At 42.2% G+C, this 26525-nt stretch overlaps 2 protein-coding genes across 2 annotated transcripts in view; both read left to right on the top strand.

Annotated features, from left to right (window-relative positions):
- LOC111973855 (membrane-associated guanylate kinase, WW and PDZ domain-containing protein 2-like) overlaps window positions 1-16074 on the top strand; it is a 91649-nt gene extending 75575 nt beyond the window's left edge. Inside the window, exons 9-12 of the mRNA XM_024001288.2 lie at window positions 8828-8971; window positions 9236-9374; window positions 11396-11484; window positions 12383-16074. Of these exons, the coding sequence (XP_023857056.2) occupies window positions 8828-8971; window positions 9236-9374; window positions 11396-11484; window positions 12383-12439 (429 nt within the window). The 3' untranslated portion in view covers window positions 12440-16074. The remainder of the gene's footprint in view (window positions 1-8827; window positions 8972-9235; window positions 9375-11395; window positions 11485-12382) is intronic.
- LOC111973858 (transcription initiation factor TFIID subunit 4-like) overlaps window positions 1-26525 on the top strand; it is a 747250-nt gene that overhangs the window by 673865 nt on the left and 46860 nt on the right. The gene's annotated exons all lie outside the window — the stretch shown is intronic.

Raw genomic sequence — 26525 nt, 5'->3', positions numbered from 1 at the left:
AGCAGGTGCGGGCAGTGATCGGTTGAATAGCATGCATTTAGTTTTACTTGCATTTAACTTCTCTAGGATAGGGGGCAGCAAATTCACTATTAGATAAATAGCGTGTCCAATTTCAACTTCCTTCTACTCATCCCCAGAATATAAGATATGCATATTATTAGTAGATTTGGATAGAAAACACTCTGAAGTTTCTAAAACTGTTTGAATCATGTCTGTAAGTATAACAGAACTTATGTAGCAGGCAAAACCCCTTTTTTAAGTCACTGTCAGTTCAATGATTTATCATTGGAATACTGGATTTCTAATCACCCTCTTTTCAGTTCCTACCGCTTCCACTGGATGTCACCACTCTTTGGAAATAGGTTGAGGTTATTCCTTTGTGCAATGAAGAAGTGAGGCCACCTGGAAACAGTGTAACGTCATGTGTACTGTTTGAGAGTTGCGCAAGACTAGAAAAGTAGCGTTAGTTTGTTGATCTCCTGTATTGAAAACAGATAGACCCGTCTTCAATTTGATCGATTATTAACGTTAACAAATACCTTAAGTTGTATTACAAAAGTAGTTTGAAATGTTTTGGCAAAGTTTAGAGGTAATTTTTTAGATATTTTGTAGTGACTTTGCGCAAATTGGAAGCTGTTTTTTTCTGGATCAACCGCGCCAAATAAATGGACAATTTGGATATATATGGACGGAATTAATCGAACAAAAGGACCATTTGTGATGTTTATGGGACATATTGGAGTGCCAACAAAAGAATCTCGTCAAAGGTAAGGCATGATTTATATTTTATTTCTGCGTTTTGTGTCGTGCCTGCAGTGTTGAAATATGCTACACTATCTTTGTTTACTGTTGTGCTATCATCAGATAATAGCATCTTATGCTTTCGCCAAAAAGCATTTTTGAAATCTGACATGGTGGCTGGATTCACAACGAGTGTAGCTTTAATTTGGTATCTTACATGTGTGATTTAATGAAAGTTTGATTTTATATCATTTTCTTGAATTTGGCGCTCTACATTTTCCCTGGCTATTGGCCAAGTGGGACGGTAGCGTCCCACATATCCTAGAGAAGTTAAGAGCAGTTGGAGGCCACGGAAGGAGAGTTGTATGGCATTGAAGCTCGTCTGGAGGTTAGTTAACACAGTGTCCAAAGAGGGGCCAGAAGTATACAGAATGGTGTCGTCTGCGTAGAAGTGTATCAGGGAATCACCAGCAGCAATAGCAATGATGTATACAGAGTAGAGATTTGGCCCGAGGATTGAACCCTGTGGCACCCCCATAGAGACTGCCAGAGGTCCGGACAACAGGCCCTCCGATTTGACACACTGAACTCTATCAGAGAAGTAGTTGGTAAACCAGGCGAGGKAATCATTTGAGAAACCCAGGCTGTCGAGTCAATAAGAATCTGGTGATTGACAGAGTCATAAAGCCTTGGCCAGGTCGATGAATACGGCTGCGCAGTAATGTCTCTTATCGATGGCGGTTATGATGTCGTTTAGGACCTTGAGCGTGGCTGAGGTGCACTCATGACCAGCTCTGAAACCAGATTGCATAGCGGAGAAGGTACGGTGGGATTCTAAATGGTCGGTAATCTGTTTGTTAACTTGGCTTTTGAAGACCTTAGAAAGGCAGGGTGGGATAGAAATTGGTCTGTAGCAGTTTGGGTCTAGAGTGTCACCCCCTTTGAAGAGGGGGATGACCGCGGCAGCTTTCCAATCTTTGGGAATCTCAGACGATACAAAAGAGAGGTTGAACAGGCTAGTAATAGGGGTTGCAACAATTTCAGCAGATKATTTTAGAAAGAGAGGGWCCAGATTGTCTAGCCCYGCTGATTTGTAMGGGTCCAGATTTTGCAGCTCTTTCAGAAKWRKYSRWWRRMGYWTTMGGMMYAYGYYYAAWMGMMGGGGCTTTGGCGGGTTGCTGTGGAGGGTGCCGGGCAGTTGACCGGGGTAGGGGTAGCCAGGTGGAAAGCATGGCCAGCCGTAGAGAAATGCRTTTTGAAATTCTCAATTATAGTGGATTTATCGGTGGTGACAGTGTTTCCTAGCCTCAGAGCAGTGGGCAGCTGGGAGGAGGTGCTCTTATTCTCCATGGACTTTACAGTGTCCCAGAACTTTTTTGAGTTAGTACTACAGGATGCAAATGTATTTTTGTATTTTCTTTTACTGCCTGTGTATATGTGTTCCTAACTTCCCTGAAAAGTTGCATATCACGGGGGATATTCGATGCTAATGCAGAACGCCACAGGATGTTTTTGTGCTGGTCAAGGGCAGACAGGTCTGGAGTGAACCAAGGACTATATCTATTCCTAGTTCTACATTTTTTGAATGGGGCATGCTTATTTAAGATTTTAAAGAATAGCCAGGCATCATCTGCTGACGGGATGAGATCAATGTCATTCCAGGATACCCCGGCCAGGTCGATTACAAAAGCCTGCTCGCAGAAGTGTTTTAGGGAGCGTTTGACAMTAATGAGGGGTGGTGGTTTGACCGCAGACCCATTACGGATGCAGGCAATGAGGCAGTGATCGCTGAGATCTTGATTGAAAACAGCAGAGGTGTATTTGTAGGGCGAGTTAGTTAGGATGACATCTATGAGGGTGCCCGTGTTTATTGATTTGGAGTTGTACCTGGTAGGTTCATTGATAATTTGTGTGAGATTGAGGGCATCAAGCTTAGATTGTAGGATGGCCGGGGTGTTAACTTCTACTTGGTCACAATCCTGGATCCGGGAGCACCCTCATCAGTAAAAAAGCTGACTAGCATAGCCTAGCATAGCGCCACAAGTAAATACTAGCATCTAAATATCATGAAATCACAAGTACAAGACACCAGATGAAAGATACACATCTTGTGAATCCAGCCATCATTTTCGATTTTTAAAATGTTTTACAGCGAAAACACAATATGTATTTCTATTAGCTAACCACGATAGAAAAAGACTCAACCGCATATTTTCACAATTTTTTTACCGCATAGGTAGCTATCACAAATTCGACCAAATAAAGATAMAAATAGTCACTAACCAAGAAGCAACTTTATCAGATGACAGTCTTATAACATATTTATTGTATAGCATATGTTTTGTTCGAAAAATGTGCATATTTCAGGTATAAATCATAGTTTTACATTGCAGCCACCATCACAAATCTCACCAAAGCAGCTAGAATAACTACAGAGACCAACGTGAAATACCTAAATACTCATCATAAAACATTTATGAAAAATACATGGTGTACAGCAAATGAAAGACAAACATCTTGTAAATCCAGCCAATATTTCAGATTTACAGCGAAAACACAATATAGCATTATATTAGCTTACTACAATAGCCTACCACACAACCGCATTCATTCAACGCAACGTTAGCGATAGCGAATAAACCAGCAAAATATATAAATTTTTCACTAACCTTCACAAACTTCATCAGATGACAGTCCTATAACATCATATTACACAATACATATATGGTTTGTTCGAAAATGTGCATATTTAGCGGCACAAATCGTGGTTTTACAATGTGAATACGTAGTCAAAATGCAGAAATATTGTCCGGAGAAATCTTGGAGAGGCACCTAATCTAATGAAATAACTAATCATAAACTTTGCTAAAAAATACATGTTGGACAGCAAATTAAAGATACACTAGTTCTTAATGCAAACGCTCTGTTCGATTTTTTTTAATAACTTTAGTACGACATACAGCTTACGTTATAGCGAGACAGCGCCCAAAATCAGTGCGGAATATACGTCTAAACATTTTCGACAGAAATACGAAATAACATCATAAATGGTTCCTACTATTTGATGAGCTTCCATCAGAATCTTGTACAAGGTGTCCTTTGTCCAGAATAATCGTTGTTCGGTTGTAGAATGTCGTCTTCATCTGTCGAAATAGCTAACAAAGCTAGCCATGTGGCGCAGGAGTGTCCATCTCACCATAACGCAAAACAAAGAAAATACCGAAAATCGCAATAAACTGATATAAACTGATATAAGTCGGTTTAAAATAACTAGTTTATGATGTTTTTAACACATATATCAAATAAAATCAGAGCCGGAGATATCTAACGTCTATAACGAAAGCTTTTCAGAACGCAATCCGAAGGTCCTTCTCGAACCAAGCTGAACGGTGAAAAGACTAGTCTTGTCATTCCAAGAGGTCTTATTCGGCATCAGATAAAGCTATACACCCCATTCCACCTCTCACTGTCTACTGACATCTAGTGGAAGGCGTATGCAGTGCATGTAGACCCATATATTTCATGCAAATTAATAGGATGGCCCTGGAACAGAGCCCCCAATTTCAGATTTTTCAGTTCCTGACAGGAAGTTTGCTGCAAAATGAGTTCTGTTTTACTCACAGATATAATTCAAACTGTTTTAGAAACTAGAGAGTGTTTTCTATCCAATAGTAATAATAATATGCATATTGTACGAGCAAGAATTGAGTACGAGGCAGTTTAATTTGGGAARGATTTTTTACAAAGTGAAAACAGCGCCCCCCTATTGAGAAAAGGTTTTAAGCATGTCCCAGTTTAGGTCACCTAGTAGCATGAACTCAGAAGTTAGATGGGGGGCAATCAATTCACATATGGTATCGAGGGCACAGCTGGGGGCACAGCTGGGGGCAGTAATACAGTAGGCCGGGGATAAACAAGCTAGCAGTTAGCAAACCGGGGCTGGCAAGCTAGCAGTTAGCAGACCGGGTTAGCAAGCAAGCAGTTAGCAGGGGCTAGCAGTTAGCAGACCGGGGAAGGTAAGCTAGCAGTTAGCGAACCGGGGCAGGCAAGCTTGTAGTTAGCAGACTGGGGCAGGCAAGCTAGCAGTTAGCAGACCGTGGCTATCAAGTTAGCTTTTGGGGGACGTCGCGATGGGGGTAAGTCTGTTTTTTGCCTCTTCGTGTGGTGACGTCGTTAGACCAGTCGTGGAATTAGTAGGGTTCCAGGTAGCTCTAGGTAGTTAGCAGGTTAGCAGAATGGGCATTGAGCGGGCYTCGCGCCTGAGGGGCCTGTTGGAGTCCTCGGGCAGATTATGTCGGTATTCCAGTCGTAGAGGATCGGCGGGGTTCCGTGCCCCGTACCGGCAGTAGAAGGGGTCCGGATATTGTAGCCCAGGAGTGGGCTTCGGTGGTAGCACAGGAGCCCTGGCCGGGTTAGGTTCAGGTTAATTGGTTTTTGCTCCGGGATGGAAGCGCTAGCCAGGAGTGGTCACCCGGGATTGCGGTTAGCTAGTTGCGAAGATCCAGATGAAAATGTTCAGAGTTTGCGGTAGGAATCCGGGGATATGGAGAGAAATAGGTCCGTTATGCTCTTGTTTGATTCACGTTGTTCGAACTGGCGAGAGCTTTCCGAGCTAAAGGTTAGCTGATGACCGCTAGCAATGGTTTGCTAACTGATAGCTGGTAGGTAGGTAGTTAGCTGGCTATCTTCAGTTGAGGGATTCCAGATCCGAAGTAAATATAAATATTTTTTTTAAAAGCAGATCCACGCCACATTGGGTGAGGTGGGTTGCAGGAGAATATTTAGAAGTTGATGTTTAGGAAAATATTTTTTAAAGATTGTCATAGCTGTTGAAATGAGAGGACCAAGGTGCAGCGTGGTCAACGTACGTACTTTTAATAGTAAATGTCGCCAACAAAGCAATAAACAATACCAAAACAAACCTTGAAGCTTAAGGCAATGTGCCCTCAAACAAAGTTAACTTCCCACAAACACAGGTGGAAAAAAGAGCTACCTAAGTATGGTTCCCAATCAGAGACAACGATAGAGAGCTGTCCCTGATTGAGAACCATACCCGGCCAAAACATAGAAATAGAAAATCATAGAAACACAAAACATAGAATGCCCACCCCAACTCACGCCCTGACCAAACCAAAATAGAGACATAAAAAGGATCTCTAAGGTCAGGGAGTGACCAAGATATGCAAAGAAAAATATGTAAAAATATATATACAAGGAACAGGACAAAGACAAAGACGTCTGACTGCCTCCAAAATATCCGGAGAAATTGCAGAGTCAAATAACGTCAAATAACAGAAATACTCATCATACACTTTGATGAAAGATACATGTTTTACATATAATTAAAGATACACTTGTTCTTAACTTCTTTGGGCTGCAAGCCCGAAGCCGGGCACAATATGACAACAGCCACTTCAAGTGCAGGGCGCGAAATTCAAAAGATATTTTTTAGAAATATTTAACTTTCACACATTAACAAGTCCAATACAGCAAATGAAAGATACACATCTTGTGAATCCAGCCAACATGTCCGATTTTTWAAATGTTTTACAGCGAAAACACCACGTATATTTATGTTAGCTCACCACCAAATACAAAAAAGGACAGACATTTTTCACAGCACAGGTAGCATGCACAAAGCCAACCTAACTAACCAAGAACCAACCAAACTAACCAAGAAACAACTTCATCAGATGACAGTCTTATAACATGTTATACAATAAATCTATGTTTTGTTCGAAAAATGTGCATATTTGAGGTATAAATCAGTTTTACATTGCAGCTACCATCACAGCTACCGTCAAAAATAGCACCGAAGCAGCCAGAGTAATTACAAACACCAACATGAAATACCTAAATACTCATCATAAAACATTTCTGAAAAATACATGGTGTACAGCAAATGAAAGATAGGCATCTTGTGATTCCAGCCAATATTTCCGATTTATTAAGTGTTTTACAGCGAAACACAATATAGCATTATATTAGCTTACCACAATAGCCAGAAACACAAGCCATTTACCAGCAGCGAAAGTTAGCGATCGTAACAAACCAGCAAAAGATATAGAATTTTTGACTAACCTTGATAAGCTTCATCAGATGACAGTCCTATAACATCAGGTTATACATACACTTATGTTTTGTTCGAAAATGTGCATATTTAGAGCTGAAATCAGTGGTTATACATTGTGCTAACGTAGCATCTTTTTCCCAGAATGTGCGGATATTTTTATGACACTCAACTATTCTGACCAAATAACTATTCATAAATGTTACTAAAAAATACATGTTGTATAGGAAATGATAGATACACTAGTTCTTAATGCAATCGCCGTGTTAGAATTCTAAAAATAACTTCATTACGACATCCAGCTTAGTTATAGCGAGAGAGTGCCCAAAATCTGGGCGCAAACTACTAGTACAACATGTTCGACAGATATATGAAATAGCATCATAAAATGGGTCCTACTTTTGATGATCTTCCATCAGAATGTTGTACAAGGGGTCCTTTGTCGGGAACAATCGTTGTTTGGTTTTAGATTGTCCTCTTCTCCAGTCAATTAGCACGGAAAGCTAGCAAAGTGGRGCGAAGCTCTCCTTCGTGAACAAACGCAGACAAAGCAACACGCCTAACGTCCCGAAAAAATTTCAATAATCTAATAAAACTATATGGAAAAAACATACTTTACGATGATATTGTCACATTTATCAAATAAAATCAAAGCCGGAGATATTAGACGTCTATAACGACAGCTTTACAGAAGGCAATACCAGGTCCCTTCTCGCGCGTTCCAGAAAACAGGAAATTGGGGTCACGTCATGCCAAGAGCTTTTATTCGACCTCAGATCATGTTATACACTCCATTTCTTCTCTCACTGCCTKTTGACATCTAGTGGAAGGCGTATGAAGTGCATGTATACTAATAAATATCAAGCACATTTATAGGCAGGCCCTAGAACAGAGCATCGATTTCAGATTTTCCACTTCCTGTCAGGAAGTTTGCTGCAAAATGAGTTCTGTTTTACTCACAGATATAATTCAAATGGTTTTAGAAACTAGAGAGTGTTTTCTATCAAATAGTAATGATAATATGCATATTGTACGAGCAAGAATTGAGTACGAGGCCGTTTGAAATGGGCACCTTTTATCCAGGCTACTCAATACTGCCCCTGCAGCCCAAACAGGTTATTGCAACCACTGTGTCAGATTTCAAAAACACTTTACGGAAAAAGCACACCATGCAATAATCTGAGACGGCGCTCAAATATAAATAACATTTCTCCGCCATGTTGGAGTCAACAGAAATTACATCATAAATATTCCCTTACCTTTGATTATCTTCATCAGAATGCATTCCCAGGAATCCTAGTTCGACAATAAATTGTTGTTTTGTTCGATAATGTCAATTATTTATGTCCAAATAGCTACTTTTGCTAGCGCGTTTAGTACACATATCCAAACGCTCGTGCAAGTCACGCATAACGTCGGACGGAAACTTCAAAAAGTTATATCACAGGTCGAATACACTTGTCAAACTAAGTAGATAATCAATCTTCAGGATGTTGTTATCATATATATCCATTAACGTTCCAACCGGAGCATTCCTTCGTGTCTGTAAAAGTTATGGAACGCAAGGCAATATCATTAGGAATGCGACCAGGAACTGGCAATCTGCCAGACCACTGACTGAAACACCTCCCATCCGGTCCCACATCACAGTATAAACTTCATTCAACATTCTACCGACTGTTGACATCTAGTGGAAGGCGTAGGAAGTGCAAACAAATCCATATCTTCCTGGGATTTGAATAGGCGATGAGTAGAAAAAACACCAGCCTCAGAATTTCCACTTCCTGTTTGGAAGTTTGCCTGCCATATGAGTTCTGTTATACTCACAGACATAATTCAAACAGTTTTAGAAACTTCAGAGTGTTTTCTATCCAATACTAATAATGCATATATTAGCATCTGGGACAGAGTAGGAGGTAGTTCAATTTGGGCACGCAATTCATCCAAAGTGAAAATGCTGCCCCCTATCCCTAAAAAGTTAATGAATGTTGGTTCTTGGTTGTGTGTTGTGCACAGGACTTTGACTACTTCACGGTAGAACTGGAGAAGAGTGTGAAGGGTTTTGGCTTCAGTATCCGTGGGGGGCGGGAGTACAAGATGGATCTGTTTGTGCTGCGGCTCGCCGAGGATGGGCCGGCCATCCGCAATGGCAGAATGAGGGTAAGTGACATCACTTCTTTTCCTGTCTGCAATGCAGCCACATTATTTTCCATTTCAATAGTGATGCAGTACTTCATACAGTATGACCTATCTCAATGCTCATCCTGTCCCATCCTTACTTTCACTTTTTAATCGCTTTGTCTCTCCTCTCTAACTCTCCCTCTCTCTATTTCTCTCTCTCCCCCTCTCTCCCCCTCTCTCTCTCTCTGTCTCTCTCAATCTCTCTCACTGCTTCTCCCCTCTATCTCTCGCTCTCTCTCTCAGGTGGGGGATCAAATCATTGAGATAAACGGGGACAGTACCCGAGACATGACTCACGCCCGGGCCATCGAGCTGATCAAGGCAGGGGGGAGGCGGGTGAGACTGCTGCTGAAGAGAGGCACAGGACAGGTGCCTGAGTATGGTGGGTATCCACCAAACACACCTCCCATATTTATTTCTCTTTCTCGCTCTTTCCTTCTCTTGTTCTATCAATTTATCTCTCTCTTTAATTACATTTTTCTCTCTCAGACTATCTTTTTGTTTCTGGGTGACTGTCTCTTTCTTGCGCTCGTTATTTGATTTAATTCTTGTTCAGTTTCTCTCTCTCTCTCTCTCACTCACACTCACATTCACTCACACACTAACGCATACCACTGCAAATGTTACAACCATGATTAGGGCTGTTACGGTAACCGGCACAGTCACGAGTCATGACACCAGTTGAATTTGACTTGAATGTTGAGTCACAGTAACTAGACTTCTCCAAAACTGTGCTCTGATGCAGCTGATGGTCATTAATAGCCTATCAAATGTGTTAACAGTCAGTCGCTAATGGCCTGGAACTCAGCGCTCTATTGTCCCTCAATACAAATGCCATCGAAAAATCAAATCAAACACTTCATGAGAGCACTGCATTCAGAGTTTGAGTAGAATAGGATGAGTTCTTGCGCAGGGAGAGCCAGCTCCTCATAGCTGGTTGATGCATAGAATGAGATAAGTGTTCCTTTAAGCCCATGTTACGCAACATTTTAATAGGCTATGCTATGCAAATGCATGAGAAAACTGTTTTGGTGGCCTCTATTTCAAAGAGAAGGATCCCATAAGCTTTGTATAGGCTAGCCCTTCTATGTTTATTTCTCAACTTTCCTAATTTTAAGCACATTGCTTCACTTTACAACCGGAGTAGCCTACCTGGCTGGCATGAAAGTGAACCGTGAGAAAAGCGTCCTCCATTCGCTATTTAAGTGCATATAGATGAGGTCTTTAACAGGTGCATGAAAATGGCCCATTCTATATCAAAACTAATTTCACACATATTATTTAGTATATGTAAAGACAATATTAAATTGAGAGAAGTCTGATGGGTGAGAATATTATCAAGTGCTTGTCAAATTGTGAATGATAGACTGATGAAGTGTGCAGCCTGCGCAAGAAACAGAGCAGAGCATACACACTTCATTAGTCTTTCATTCACAACTAGGCCTTTCATGCGTCTTTTTTCAAATCACCATTAGAGTCGCACCATACAGTTGCATAAATAACTCTGAATTAAGCATATAGGAGAAACTGTTTCAAATGATCACTTTGTCAACACAGAATAGCGCACTGCATTGGAAATCATTTAAGAAAAATATCCTTTCTATTTTATTCAGCTATTTTCAGTTGTATTCTATAAAATAATATAAATAATGCTACGGGAATTATAAGCAAATCTTATCTGCTGAATGTTAGGCCCTGAAGCCCACAGCTATATGGCATAGTCAGATCAGGGCCTAACATAAGGACAACTCAGAATATGCTAGTCTGTTCTTCTGAAATAGGCTACATTTTCTTCATATCATGTTTCTTTAGACCTGCCTAAAATATATAATTTATTGTGATGGTGTAGGCTATATTAAATGGATTTATGAGACTTTTTAAAATGTAGATTTTCCAAAAGGTCTTCATCAGTGGCTTGTAGGTTATGCGTGGAAGCCCGGAGATGCTAAAAGTGTTTATGTTAATTAGTGGTCAATTACTGTGAGACCGGCAGTTATTTGCATGACAGTTACCGGCTGACAAAATTGTATGACCGCCACAGCCCTAACTATGATGTTTGCTAAAAACAGCAGATAATACCTCACATTTTTCATAACTACCTGCTCTTACTGCTGCTGCTCTGTGGAACCCGGAAATACATATTAACTGATACAACAAAAGCTTTAGCTAATTCAATCTGCTTCCATAACCCGACATTCAAACAGCATCTACTTTATGTGTGCTATTTTGTCAATATTCTTCTGTCCTCTGTATTTCTCTCAAGTATAACCCATGCCCAGTCTTCTGCCGATGCTTTCTGCGTATCAAACTATACTTTGTGAGCTAACAGTTGTGAAAGGGTCTATTTTTAACCCCTGCTTTAACTCTAATGATTGGTATAGGCTTTTGCTCCCCTTCCTTTAGGAATGGTACCTTCCAACCTCTCCATGTGCATGAAAAGTGACACGCTAAGTTCCCCCTATTTCTTCCTAATGGGCCACTCTAAAGACACGGTTCGTGAAAAGCTGCATGTCTTTCTCTCCATTCTGACTCTAATTTAAACATGTGTGAGTTTGTGCAAGTGTGTGTGTGCGGGCATGTATCCTATGTGTGTGCAAGCTGACGTGTGTGAGTTTATCCTACATGTGTGTGTATGCACGTGTGTATGTCTGTCTGTCACTGCATGTGTCTGTGTATCAGTGTGTATGGTAATATATGTATTTTTCTGTTGAGACAATCAGGCTTGTGCTTGGTTCTGGTGGTCTCAGTAGAAAAAACAATCAGGTCTGAAGAGGACCACCACCATGGTTGAGTGTGCAGTGAAGTGCACTCTCAGTGGAGTGAAACTGCTCTGTGTTTGCCAGGGCTGTCCTCACATATGCACACACACCTCTTGACTCACAGAAAGTTACTCGTCACCKACAGTGTGTATCCCAAATGGCACCCGTATTCCCCCATAGGGCTCTGGTAAAAAAGTAGTGCATTATGTAGGCGATAGGGTGCCATTTGGGACGCTATCCCCTACATAATGATCTATATCTATATAGTCCTGACTGTCCTGGTGATGATATTGTAGCTCTTTGTGTGTGAACAGAGATCTGGGTGTGGATACAGATACATATCCTATCTTTATCATTATCTATTCATAGGCAAAACGATCTACTTTGTAGGCGTGTGTGTGTGTGTGTGTGTGTGTGTGGTGTGTGTGTGTGTGTGTGTGTGTGTGTTGTGTGTGTGTGTGTGTGTGTGTGTGTGTGTGTGTGTGTGTGTGTGTGTGTTGTGTGTGTGTGTGTGTTGTGTGTGTGTGTGTGTGTGTGTGTGTGTGTGTGTGTGTGTGTGTACTTGCCTGCATGTGTGTGTGCTTGTCACTGCGTATCAACCTGTAGTGTGAGTCTCATCCTCTTTCAGTAGACAGTGCCTCCCCCTGGGATGCCATTCCTCCAGCCCTCTCTGCCCTGCAGGAAGTGACCCTTGACCACCAGCAGCAGTCCACCTCATCTTTCTCATCCCATCCAGCCTTCACCCCAAACTCCCCCCACCAGCTCCTTCTAGAGGCCACACCGCGTATGGCAGCCCATTCTCCAGACCCCAGCGCCACGAAAGGGGCTACAGGTTGCAGGTGCACCCAGCCCAGGGGCACCGTCCGTGGGCAAAGAACCCTGCAGTGGCCTGAGGAGTTGGAGGGGAGGACCCGAGATCCCCAACCTCCGCCGCGGCCCCCCAAAGCTAGATGGAGGTCTGCGGAGAGGAGAGAGAGCAGCAGCACACACCCACGCAGGATCCAAATGCAGCCGCATGGCCCTGGGACTCTTCCTACCTGAGTGTGAGTCTGAACGGAGGCAGTTGAGTCTGTGGGGAGGGACACGTGAACCTACATGAGGGGTTTGAGCTGAGAGGTCTCCAGCCAAGGGATGAGGAAGGGGCTCTGCCGCCCCCCCTCAAACCATGAATGGCCCTGCAGGCAGGAGTGCAGCCGCCCTCCTAGGGCCCTGGAACCCACCTGGGGGTGACAGACTGCCCGGCACCCTGAGGTCCTGGAAATACACTGTCAGCAGGGAAAACGGATCCGGATCAGACTGGTTTACATTGGATCAGACTGGATTCTGACTGGGTTGGACCGGCTGGCTGTACATAGGCTCCCAAGTCCAACTTACCACTCACACCATCAGATGCCAGAGGACATCTGATGCTTTATTCTCTCTCTCTCTCTCTCTCTCTCTTTGGAATCAAAAAGTCGTTTTTTCTTGTTGTTCCCTCTTTCAAGATGATTATACCCATCACCTTCAAAACCAAAGGACATATTACAGCTGATGTGTGTAAACAAAAAGAGGACTCGCTCAACTCAACACTTTAGTCCAGGTAGCCATTTTGAAACCTGATGATACAAATCCCATTGCTATCCCACTAGGCTCTTTGGGTCTGGGCCAAGGTGAGCTATCGACATGTTCCTAGTTTCACCAGTCAACCCCATCACACCTAAAATGGATGGTCAGTTTCAACCACTGATGGGATGACACTTATCTAAAGAGAGATTGGAATATTGAGGTTGTTTGCCTATCGTTTAACTTTCTGTGCAATGGAGAGAATGATGGGATTATAGAACTGAGGGAGACGGAGGGAGGGATGTTAATTTTAAATCCTTCTGAAAGGTGAACCTTTTTGGACAGAGCTCTGTCGACGAGACATCATACATGCCTATTGATATATCGTACATACTGTAAATGCACAAATGTGAAAAATATGTACATTTGGTCATCTCCCAAAAATATGCCTAGTGTTTTTTTTATGCATTGTTGTAGTTACATTTTAGAAGAACATAAAAAAACAGATATCGGGACCATATTTTAAGATTCATATTTCCATGGCCTTTTATTATATACTATATATTAAAGACTCTGTGTGGAGTCAGCTGACAAGGGAACAAGGGACTAGAGTGATGCAGGTCACATACCCCTGTTCAAACGTTACGTGCATCAACCAATGGTTGCGTGCCACGTCATTGACTGTGTCATTGACTGACAGATTGCTGTAGCATCTGATGCAGTTAGCTGATACGTAAAATACCAATCCAGGCATTGTAAAATCTGTCCGATGTCAGCAATGCCTGGGCAGAGGAATCGGCCCTCAGTGTTCTTGTGCATGAACCACCATCATCAAACAAGGACTCAAAATTCTTCTAGAAGTAGAATGTAGAGCGGACATCCTCACTGGGTATAGGTAACTGCCTAAATAAAGGAAACACCAACATAACGTGTCTTAATAGGGCATTGGGCCACGACGAGCCAGAACAGTTTCAATGCACATTGGCATAGATTCTACCAGAAATTCCATAATTTGGTGTTTTGTTGATGTTGGTGGAAAACGCTGTCTCGGGCATCGCTCTGGAATCTCCCACACGTGTTCAATTGGGTTGACATCTGGTGACTAACACGGCCATGACATATGGTTTACATCATTATCATGCTCATCAAACCATTCAGTGACCACTCGTGCCCTGATGATGGGCCAAATGGCCAAAATACTGTTCTGCCCAACATTTTTATACATGACAATTAGCATAATGGGATGTTAACTGCTTAATTAACTCAGGAACCACACATGTGTGGAAGCACCTGCTTTCTATATACTTTGTATCCCTCATTTACTCAAGTGTTTTCATTATTTCGCAGTTACCTGTAGCTAACAGTTGTGTATTTGCGTAATTTAGTTTTGTCGAATGGAACTAAAAATCGTCCATTACTGAGTCAAATGGAGCTTTGAATGTGTTTAAATCCATTGTTTAGGAACTCTGTGAGTCATAATACACAACGTTTATCAATAAGTCATGCAATCAGTCATGTTCATAGAAATAAACAATCTAGATTCTATTTCTATGGTCATGTTTAGATGGGCTATGTATCAGCACACGTGAAACAGAGAACTTTAGCTGCCCATTCTATATTTCCCATTTTTATGCCTTTTACTGTGCTACACGAACCACACCACTGTGGGAGGGGAGGCATATGAGTCATTGAGGAGCAGAAGGAAACATGGGATATGAGGTGGGGCAGAGTGCCTTACTGAAAGTAGAGCAGAGCTGTTAACCTGGCGATCGCTAGCGCGGGGTTTTGCATGAGGGAGCAGAATGCAAAACTGGTTTGAGAGATTACAGTATACTGTACAGTACACATATCAGACAGCACGTCATACAGTAAGTGGCTAGTGCAAAGGTGTAAGCCAACTGACTCTGTTTGGCTAACAGGGCCAGAATACATTTTGAAACATCCCAAATTTACAGTGCCACAAAATAATTATGAAAAGTCTGACTTCTATAGCCTACTATCTCATGGGTGCCTAAATAAATTGTTTGAGTAAAGAGGACTTTGGGCTTTCCTATGGGGATGATGTATAGCCTGAGGAGAGGCTAGCCGTAGACATATAGAGCACTCCATGTTTGCACCAAACATTAGGACTCATACCGTATTTCTCTCAATGCAGATTCACTAGACTGAGTGCAGTGTTCCAGTCCAGATGATAAACATGTCATTTCTATGGTAATTATTTTTTTTACTGAAACTGGTCGTGTTCCAGGCCACCCAATGCATTGCATCCACCAATGGTTGTGTGCCACATTATAGACTGTGCAGTCGGGCATCAGACTGCTTTATGTATGTGGTTAGGTGATATGTTAAACACCTCACCAGTCATTGTGAGATCTGGCATGTGTCTCCAATGTAGTCAGCTAGGAACGTGGACGATATCACTCAGCCTTCTGTGTATCACTTGAGGCTGTCCCCTGCCTGCCTGTTGTGAGTGATTTTGTATACAGAAAAAAAAAGTTGACTAATGATAAATCTGAAGGATGACATGTTCATGCATCTACCATTAAGCTCAGTATACCTGTGTAGTCTGAACCATGTATAATCCACCCTGTATAGCTGTATTCTTACAAAATCTGGTTTACTGAACCATTGATACTGTAGTTTCAAAGACCGAAGTGAACAACTATTTTTATGAAAATGTGGCAGTACTGATATAACATTTTGGAAAAAAATAGCAAAAAAATTTGTTTACCTAAAGATATTCTGAAATACTGTCAAATAAACTCGACATGGTGTAAAGTACTCCTTTTGGATGTCTGTGTGGGTTTTTAATGTCTGAATGTGCTTAAAATTGTAATATGTATCAATTGTGTTCAACTTAAATTATCCATGTAATAATTGGCCCATAGACTGTTTAAAATGGATTGGCCATATTGTGTTATGGAAGGATATGTCTCCAAGGCTCCATCTAGTGCAGAAGACTTGAAGAAAGCCCCAATTATATTGCATATTGTACCATTTACTTTGGTTTAAATTTTACCATAACATTGTAGAAATTTACTTCAGATGAATTTGAGTAGCATTGCGCTTTCTCTTCCTGTCTGCAAGATGGTGGTCTAAGCTGAATGAATGGCTGTTGGTCGTTTATTTTTTTTTAAATATATTTTATTTTTGCATTTTCCAATTAAAAACATTCAAAACAAAAATGAAAAGATATTAGACAACAATAAAACAAAGTGTTACAAGACAACAGAGTGTATTTTTTTAAATATTATATATATACTATATATACAAAAATACAATAAATAAAAGTCATAATAAAAGAAAATGACATATGGTCACCTGCCGTAGGCTACATATTATACATCAAGTGTGAAACATTACGTGAGGATTATATAGAAATTAAATCAATGTGATGTGAGGGGAGGGGAGATTCTCCATATAATCAATAAAAGTTTGCCAAATTCTGTAAAATGTCTAACTTATTCCTCAAGCAGTAAGTGGTTTTCTCCAGTGGGATACAACTATTAACTTCTGATAGCCACATTGCAACTGGCAGGGGGGAATCCGACTTCCATTTCAAGGCAATACATTTCTTGGCAATCGCTAGCAAWATTTCTGTTAATTTTATAGTATGGCTTTGCCTAAGATTGGAATTAGTAAAGTTACCCAGTAGACAGACCTCCGGGTCTAAAGGGAATGCAACCCCATGAAATGAGGATATGGTATCGCATACCCCTTGCCAGAAACCCCGTAATTTTGAACACTGTCAAGTGGAATGGAGGAATGTTCCTTCATCTGATCCACATCTAAAACATAGGGAGGAGATATCGGGGTTGAACTTCTGCAATCTAGATGGGGTGATATAGAGCTGATGGAGGAAATTAAACTGGATCAGTCTCTATCTGGAGTCCAGTGTGGATGTAACACCATCCTTGCATAGGTCATCAAGATTAATACCCAGATCTTTTTTCCATCTAAGTCGGGGTTTATCTAGCTCAGGCAGTGTTAGTCCTGACATAAGAACATCGTAAACATGGGAAATCGGTCTTGAACAGTGGGTGGTCTGAATGGCAGAGTTGTTCAATAGGTGACATCTTAGGTAGGTTCCATTGTCCCTTGGGAGTCACCCTAATAAAATATCGTAGTTGTAAGTAACTAAAGAAGTTCCGGTTAGACAAGTGGTATTTCTGTTTCAGCTGTTCAAACGACATAAGAATTCCCTCCTCATAACAATGTTCCAGAAGAGTGATACCCTTATCAGACCATGGTCTTAAGTTACTATTCTGGAAAAACATAGGAATCAATCTATTGTTCCATAGAGGTGTTTTGGGGGAAATAAATCCCTCTCATCTGAACAGCTCATGCCATTTGCACCATGACAGGACAGTATGTATAATTAAAGGGTTGTCTGTGATGGTTTTTATAGATTTCCTGTCCATTTGTAAAACAATTCTGCCCCAGTGTCATCATTTACCTCAAACTATTCAATGTTTAACCATGAGGGAGAAGGACCATTGTCAATCCTCTGAGCTAGAAATCTAGACTGCGCAGCCCAGTAGTACATTCTGAAATCGGGGAGGTTTAAGCCCCTTTGACCATAATCAAGGGTCAGTTCTTCCAGGCTAAKCRTAGGGGGTTTGTCATGCCAGATAAAAAGTCTGGTCAGCTTGTCGAGAGAGGAAAATAATGCTGCGGAAACAGGGATAGGGAGAGATTGAAACAAATATAGAAATCTGGGCAGGACATACATTTTAATTACATTATTCTACCCAGTAGGGTGAGAGGCAAGTTCATCCATTTACACAGGTCACCCTCCACCTTTTGCAACAAACTGGCCAGATTGAGTTTATAGAGGTTGTTCAGGTTACCATCCACCATTACGCCCACATACGTGAAGCCCATAAGGGATCATCTAAAAGGAAACGTATGCTTGATGGTCAAAGACAGACAACGGTAAGATTTCACTTTTATCGAAATTGAGCTTATATCCAGAGAAATAACTATAGTACTGTAATAAATTCTGTAGAGAGAGGGAATGTTCTGGGTTCGTTAGAAATAAGATAAGGTTGTCCGCAAAAAGTGATAACTTATGGGTATGGGGGCCCACCTCAAAGCCATGTATGTCAGGGCACGTTCCAATAGCTTCAGCCAACGGTTCGATGGCGAGGGCGAAGAGGTGGCGGCTATTTGGGCAACCTTGTCTGTTCCCCCTATAGAGAGGGAAAGAGGAGAAAGTAATTCAATTTGTAGCAATCCTAGCTTTAGGAGATTTGTAGAGTGACTTTATCAAATTTACAAACACAGTGCCTTATGCTCTCTCTAATTCTCTCTTTCTCGCTTTCTTTCTCTCTCTCGGAGGACCTGAGCCCTAGGACCATGCCTCAGGACTACCTGGCATGATGACTCCTTGCTGTCCCCAGTCTACCTGGCCGTGCTGCTGCTCCAGTTTCAACTGTTCTACCTGCGGCTATGGAACCCTGACTTGTTCACCGGACATGCTACCTGTCCCAGACCTGCTGTTTTCAACTCTCTAGAGACCGCAGGAGCGGTAGAGACACTCTTAATGATCGGTTATGAAAAGCCAACTGACATTTACTCCTGAGGTGCTGACTTGCTGCACCCTCGACAACTACTGTGATTATTATTATTTGACCATGCTGGTCATTTATGAACATTTGAACATCTTGGCCATGTTCTGTTATAATCTCCACCCGGCACAGCCAGAAGAGGACTGGCCAGCCCTCATAGCCTGGTTCCTCTCTAGGTTTCTTCCTAGGTTTTGGCCTTTCTAGGGAGTTTTTCCTAGCCACCGTGCTTCTACACCTGCATTGCTTGCTGTTTGGGGTTTTAGGCTGGGTTTCTGTAGAGCACTTTGAGATATCAGCTGATGTAAGAAGGGCTATATAAATAAATTTGATTTGATTTGATTTAAACCAAACTTTTCCAAGACGCAAAAGAGATACGGCCATTCAACCCCATCAAAGGCCTTTTCGGTGTCGAAGGAGACTGCGACACAAGGTATTTTGTTTTTGTTAGCAAGGTGAATTATGTCAAAGAACATTCTGAGATCATTGGCGGACAATCTATTAATTATGAAGCCAGTCTGATCTGGGTTGACCAACATGGGAAGACATGACTCCAGTCTCTTAGATAGGATCTTGGTGACCAGTTTACAATCTGTGTTAAGGAGAGAGATTGGTCTGTAGGAGGCGCACTTTAGCGTGTTTTTCCCTTTCTTGTGAATTCCTGTAATCACTGCTTGAGAGAAAGACTCTGGAAAGCGATTGTCTTCCCCGGCTTTTTTAAGTCGCTCCATAAAGTAGGGTACCAACAGCTCCTTAAATTCTTTATAGAACTCTGGAGGGAAGCCAGGCTCCCCAAGAGATTTATTAGAAGGTAAGGATTTAATGGCCTCGATGTCACGCCCTGGCCATAGAGAGGCTTTTATTCTGCATTGCTTGCTGTTTGGGGTTTTAGGCTGGGTTTCTGTACAGCACTTTGAGATATTAGCTGATGTACGAAGGGCTATATAAAATAAACTTGATTTGATTTGATTTGATATTCTCTATTTTGGTTAGGCCAGGGTGTGACTAGGGTGGTCATTCTAGTTTTTTTATTTCTATGTTTTCTATTTCTTTGTGTTTGGCCAGGTGTGGTTCTCAATCAGAGGCAGCTGTCTATCGTTGTCTCTGATTTGGAATCATACTTAGGCAGCCTTTTTTCCTTTCACATTTGAGCGTAGTTATCTTGGTTAGTGGCACTATATCCCTGTAAGCTTCACGGTTGTTTCTTTGTTTCTTGTTTTGTTGGCGACATTTACTAAAATAAAAGAAAATGTATGCTCACCACGATGCACTTTGGTCCACTTCTTTCGACGGCCGTGACACTCCAACAATTCATGGACTGAGAACTGTTCAAATCAAATCAAATCAAATTTTATTAGTCACATACACATGGTTAGCAGATGTTAATGCGAGTGTAGCGAAATGCTTGTGCTTCTAGTTCCGACAATGCAGTAATAACCAACAAGTAATCTAACCTAACAATTCCACAACTACTACCTTACACACACACACAAGTGTAAAGGGATAAAGAATATGTACATAAAGATATATGAATGAGTGGTGGTACAGAACGGCATGGCAGATGCAGTAGCATGGTAATAGAGTACGGTATATACATATGAGATGAGTACTGTAGGGTATGTAAACATAAAGTGGCATAGTTTAAAGTGGCTAGTGGTACATGTATTACATAAAGATGGCAAGATGCAGTAGATGATATAGAGTACAGTAATATACATGAGATGGGTAATGTAGGGTATGTAAACATTATATTAACTTCTTGGAACTATAGGGGGTGCTGTTCCGCATTAGCATATTTGTGTCTCCAAATTAAACTGCCTCGTGCTAAATTCTTGATCGTACAATATGCATATTATTGTTATTATTGGATAGAAAACACCTTCTAGTTCTTATAGAAGTTGGAATTTTGTCTCTGAGTGGTACAGAACAATTTCTACAGCACTTTTCATGACAGGTTCAGATTTCAGAAATTTTTACCTCTGATCTGGAGTCTGTTTTTAAGGCGACAGTGAATTCTATGAAAAAAACGACACTGCCTACGTCTTCCTCTGGGTGTCTGTACGTCATCACGTTTTCAATGAATCGATGGGACATTCACAGCCATTATAAAAGACCAAAATGTATAGAGACCGCCCTTCTCGTCGTGCGCCTGAAGCGTGAAGGCCATCGACTCTGCCTTTCGTTCCAAATCGTGTCTAACCAGCAATATTTCTTCCCGTCATGTTTTCAGCGTTATAGTTGTAAAAACATCATAATGTAGTTAATTTGAACCGTTTTATAGCAATTTATATCCGTTTAGTGCGATTTTGAGGAATTTATTTGTTGTGCACTCTGAAACTTTGGACACGTTTTTGGGTGTCGGTTCGTGGTGGTGGACATTTCGAAGGACAGAGGACATCTATCGACCAAAAGACATTATAACATAGAAAGGATACATTGCCCAAGAATCTGATGGGAAGAACAGCTCAAAGTAAGCAATATTTAATATGATAAATCGTGTTTCTGTCGAAATATTTTAAACGCATATTTCGCCATTTTGTTTGGTATAGCTTCACTTGGCCAACCCTGTATTGAAAAGTAAGGATAATTTTAAAAATGTAAATCACGGGTTGCATTAAGAACTAATTTGTCTTTCGATTGCTGTCAACCTGTATTTTTTAGTCAAGTATTACTGATTAGCTTTCAATTTAAACTAATCACTCTGATAGATGACTCAGACATATTGAGGCTTGATATTCCTAGTATTTTTATTGTGTAACCACGGTTTTGTATGGCTAAAATATGCACCTTTTCGAACAAACTGTATATGTATATTGTAAAATGATGTTACAGGAGTGTCATCGGAAGAATTCTGAGAAGGTTAGTGAAAAAAATTAATATATTTTTGGCGGTGATTACGTTATTAGCGCTCTTTGGCTGGAATCGATGCTCTGGTAACGTTTGCACATGTGGTATGCTAACTTATCGATTTAATGTGTTTTCGCTGAAAAAACGCGCTTAGAAAATCTGAAATATGGTCTGAAATCACAAGAACTGGGTCTTTCCATTGCTATGCTTTGTCTATTTTTATGAAATGTTTTATGATGAGTAAATTGGTCATACACGTGCTCTATCTAGTAATTCTAGTCGATTTGCGATGGTCGGTGCAATTGTAAACTGTGATTTTCTACCTGAAATATGCACTTTTTTCTAACAAAAACTATCCTATACCATGAATATGTTATCAGACTGTCATCTGAAGAGGTTTGGTTAGTGGATATCAATATCTTAGTTGAGCCGAATTGGTGATAGCACCTGAAGGAGTAAGGAAACTGATGGAGTTAGAATAGTGGTGAATTTTGCTAACGTGTTTAGCTAATAGATTTACATATTTTTGTCTTCCCTGTAAAACATTTTAAAAATCTGAAATGGTGGCTTTATTCACAAGATCTGTATCTTTCATCTGGTGTCTTGGACTTGTGATTTAATGAATATTAGATGCTACTATCTACTTGTGAAGCTATGCTAAGCTATGCTAATCAGGTGTGGGGATGGGGGTGCTCCGCGACCCGGGGTAGAGGCTCGTTAGAGGTAAAAGTGGCATTGTTTAAAGTGGCTTAGTGGTACATTTTTACATAATTTCCATACAATCCCATTTTTAAAGTGGCTGGAGTTGAGTCAGTAGTTGGCAGCCCGCTAAAGTGTCAGGTGGGGTGGCTGTTTACCAGTCTGATGGCCTTGAGATAGAAAGCTGTTTTTCAGTCTCTCCTCCCGCCTTTGATGCACCTGTACTGACCTCGCCTTCTGGATGATTAGCGGGGTGGAACAGGCAGTGGCTTGGGTGGATTTGTCCTGTCCTGATGATCTTTATGGCCTTCCTAGTGACATCGGGTGGTGTAGGTGTCCCGGAGGGGCAGGTAGTTTGCCCCTGGTGATGCGTTCTGCAGACCTCACTACCCTCTGAGAGCCTTACGGTTGTGGCGGAGCAGTTGCCGTACCCAGGCGGTATACAGCCCGAGCAGGATGCTCTCGATTGTGCATCGTGTAGAAGAAAGTTTGTGAGTGCTTTTGGTGACAAGCCGAATTTCTTCAGCCTCCTGAGGTTGAAGAGGGCGCTGCTGCGCCTTCTTCACAACCGCTGTCTGTGTGGGTGCGACCAATTCAGTTTGTCCGTGATGTGTTACACCGAGAACTTAAAACTTTCCACCTTCTCCCACTACTGACCCGTCGAGGTGGTAGGGGGTGCTCCTCTGCTGTTTCCTGAAGTTCCACCAATTCATTCCTTTGTTTTGTTGACGTTGAGTGTGAGGTTATTTTCCCTGACACCACACTCCGAGGGCCCTCACCTCCTCCCGTAGGCCGTCTCGTCGTTGTTGGTAATCAGCCTACCACTGTAGTGTCATCCGCAAACTTGATGAATTGAGTTGGAGGCGTGCATGGCCCACGCAGTCGTGGGTGAACAGGGAGTACAGGAGAGGCTCAGAACGCACCCTTGTTGGGCCCCAGTGTTGAGGATCAGCGGGGTGGAGATGTTGTTACCTACCCCTCACACCTGGGGGCGGCCCGTCAGGAAGTCCAGGACCCAGTTGCACAGGCGGGGTCAGAGACCCAGGGTCTCGAGCTTGATGACGAGTTTGGAGGGTACTATGGTGTTAAATGCTGAGCTGTAATCGATGAAACAGCATTCATCACATGGGTATTCTCTCTTGTCCAGATGGTTAGGGCAGTGCTGCAGTGTGGCTTGCGATTGCGTCGTCTGTGGACCTATTGGGTCGGTAAGCAAATGGAGTGGTCTAGGCGGTCCGGTAAGGGTGGAGGTGAATGTCCTTGACTAGTCTCTCAAAGCACTTCATGATGACGAAGTGAGTGCTACGGGGCGGTAGTCGTTTAGCTCAGTTACCTTAGCTTTCTTGGACAGAAACAATTGGTGGCCCTCTTGAAGCATGTGGGAACAGCAGGACTGGGTAAGGATTGATTGAATATGTCCGTAAAACACACACCAGCCAGCTGGTTTGCGCCATGCTCTGAGGACGCGGCTGGGAATGCCGTCTGGGCCTGCAGCCTTGCGAGGGTTAACACGTTTTAAATGTTTTACTCACCTCGGCTGCAGTGAAGGAAGCCCGGCAGGGTTGGTAGGGGGCCGTGTCATGCACTGTATTGTCCTCAAAGCGGGCAAAAAAATGTTAGCCCTGTCTGGGAGCAAAGACATCCTGGTCCGCGACGGGGCTGGTTTTCTTTTTGTAATCTGTTGATGACTGTAACCCTGCCACATACCTCTTGTGTCTAGCTGTTGAATTGCGACTCGATTTTGTCTCTGTACTGGGACTTAGCCTGTTTGATTTGCCTTGCGGAGAGAATAGCTAACTGTTTTGTATTCGGCTCATGCTTCCGGTCACCTTGCCCTGGTAAAAGCAGTGGTTCGCGCTTTCAGTTTCACGCGAATGCTCCGTCAATCCACGGTTTCTGGTTTGGGAATGTTTTTTATCGTTGCTGTGGGTACGACATCGTCAATGCACTTCCTAATGAAACTCGCTCACCGAATCAGCATATTCGGTAATATTGTTGTTGGACGCGATGCGGAACATATTCCAATCCGCGTGATCGAAGCAGTCTTGAAGCGTGGATTCAGATTGGTCGGACCAGCGTTGAACAGACCTGAGCGCGGGAGCTTGTTGTTTGAGTTTCTGTTTGTAGGCTGGAATCAACAAAATGGAGTCGTGGTCAGCTTTTCCGAAAGCTGAGGGGCACTCTGTCTTCCCCTGATAGGCATGGGAGGTTGAGAGAGGAGAGAAAAGAGTTGATCTCTGATAGATCATTTCTTGATTGTGAAGTGTAGAGGTCTTTAACCTTTCGAGAACACACGTTCCGCTAGCGGAACCCCCCTACAACATTCCGCTGAAAAGGCTGCGCGGGAAATTCAAAAATATTTTTTTGAAATATTTAACTTTCACACATTAACAAGTTCAATACAGCAAATGAAAGATAAACATCTTGTTAATCTACCCATCGTGTCCGATTTAAAAAATGTTTTACAGCGAAAACACAACATATATTTATGTTAGATCACTGCCATCCAATTATGAGATTTCTGTTGTTTGAATTTGGCACTCTGCACTTTCACTGGCTGTTGTCATATCGATCCCGTTACCTGTCAATGACTGTGTGTCAGTAAGAAATAGGTGCTGACCTCAAGCCATATGCCAAGGGGACCTATAGTGGTTTTACTACAAGTCAATGTGTCTTATGCCATTGTAGTGGCGATAGGTATGAAGGAGTCTATTTCATAGTTATGCTATCCACAGAGGAGCTAACCTCAAGACGGAAGTACTCTATAAGCACTGAACAGTACGCAGTGTGTTCATGACTTCTAATAACTTTTCTCCTGAATGGAGGGTACTATTTATTAGCGGCATGTGTGTAAACCATCAGAAGAGTGTTTGAGATTCCCTTCCACGTGTGCAATCGGAGTGACTACAAACTCATCTGCCGCTGTTATCAAGGGCAGTTCAAATTGTTAGGTCTCTAACCTTCTTACTGATTGTTGCTGGCATTCGTACTGGTATCCAAGGGAGCCAGCTATCCTACTATAAGAATATTTCGAAGATAAATACACAACGCAGACAGAGGATGAAAATTCAATAGAGTACTAATTAGTGTTTTTTTCTGTAATAGGGGATTAATGAGCAATGAGTCAGACATGAGAGGAATTTGTCTACATTGAGCCTGAAATAGGATACTTGTTATTTGGCCATTGGCCCAGTTTTATTGCAAGGAATTCTAATTGGTCAACCACAGGCTAGGGCTGGGTTATAAAGTACATCCTGTCCCTTTGTTCACAGGAGAATCACTGAGGAGAGAATCACTAGAGAGAATCAACATCTACCTCCCCGCATAATCTGTTCTCTTTGAATAAACCTATTTTCCTCCCCCTGATTTGCTTTGGGGTCTGTGTTATTAAAGAATAACATCAACTGCTAACACTACAGATTTATTCAGAAATGTTATSCTACCGCAACACATGACTAGAGCATTTTACTAGTTGCATTGTAGTTGACACTGCACGCAGGATGATTATTGTTACCATTTTTTGGTGGGGGAGGTGGAAAGTCCACTGGACTTCTTTTACGACCAGTGTGAGAAACCACGTGATATCTCAAAATGTATTCTAAGTTCTTCCCCGTCGAGGGGCTTGTCCGTTCCTCTCTGTTCTCATGGGGAAGTTTACAACTTGATTTGTTTCCTGATCCTTGATCGGGTGGCCTCATACAGTGTTGCACATAGGCCTCCACCCCCCCCCCCCCCCCCACTTGCCTTGACTAGGCTCATCATGGGTCGTGGGCTAGTATTACCCCCTTTGTGTCTCGGGACCCCCCACCAGCGGTTGGTGTTGTGGTACAAGGCCCACAAAAGTAAAGTTTCGGACCCCTTTGAATAGTTGTCAGCAGCCACATTGTTGGTAGATTGCTGTACCTTTCAACCAAATCTCCTGGTGTTTTTCTTCAAACGCTTAGTGGCTGGTCGTGGCTGCCACCACCACACAGTGTCCGCGGTGTGGAAACCGTTTCCAGTACTTGCGAACTGAGACGAGGATATCTCTCTGCAATAACACACAGTGTTTCACCATTTGGAATCACCGGGTCAATTGGCGGGACTGACGCCGTTATTTTCGTAAGGGGTTTCAGTCCC

Source organism: Salvelinus sp. IW2-2015, linkage group LG15 (genome assembly GCF_002910315.2).
Source record: "Salvelinus sp. IW2-2015 linkage group LG15, ASM291031v2, whole genome shotgun sequence".
Lineage (NCBI taxonomy): Eukaryota > Metazoa > Chordata > Actinopteri > Salmoniformes > Salmonidae > Salvelinus > Salvelinus sp. IW2-2015.
This window is presented reverse-complemented; position numbering and strand designations above follow the sequence as displayed.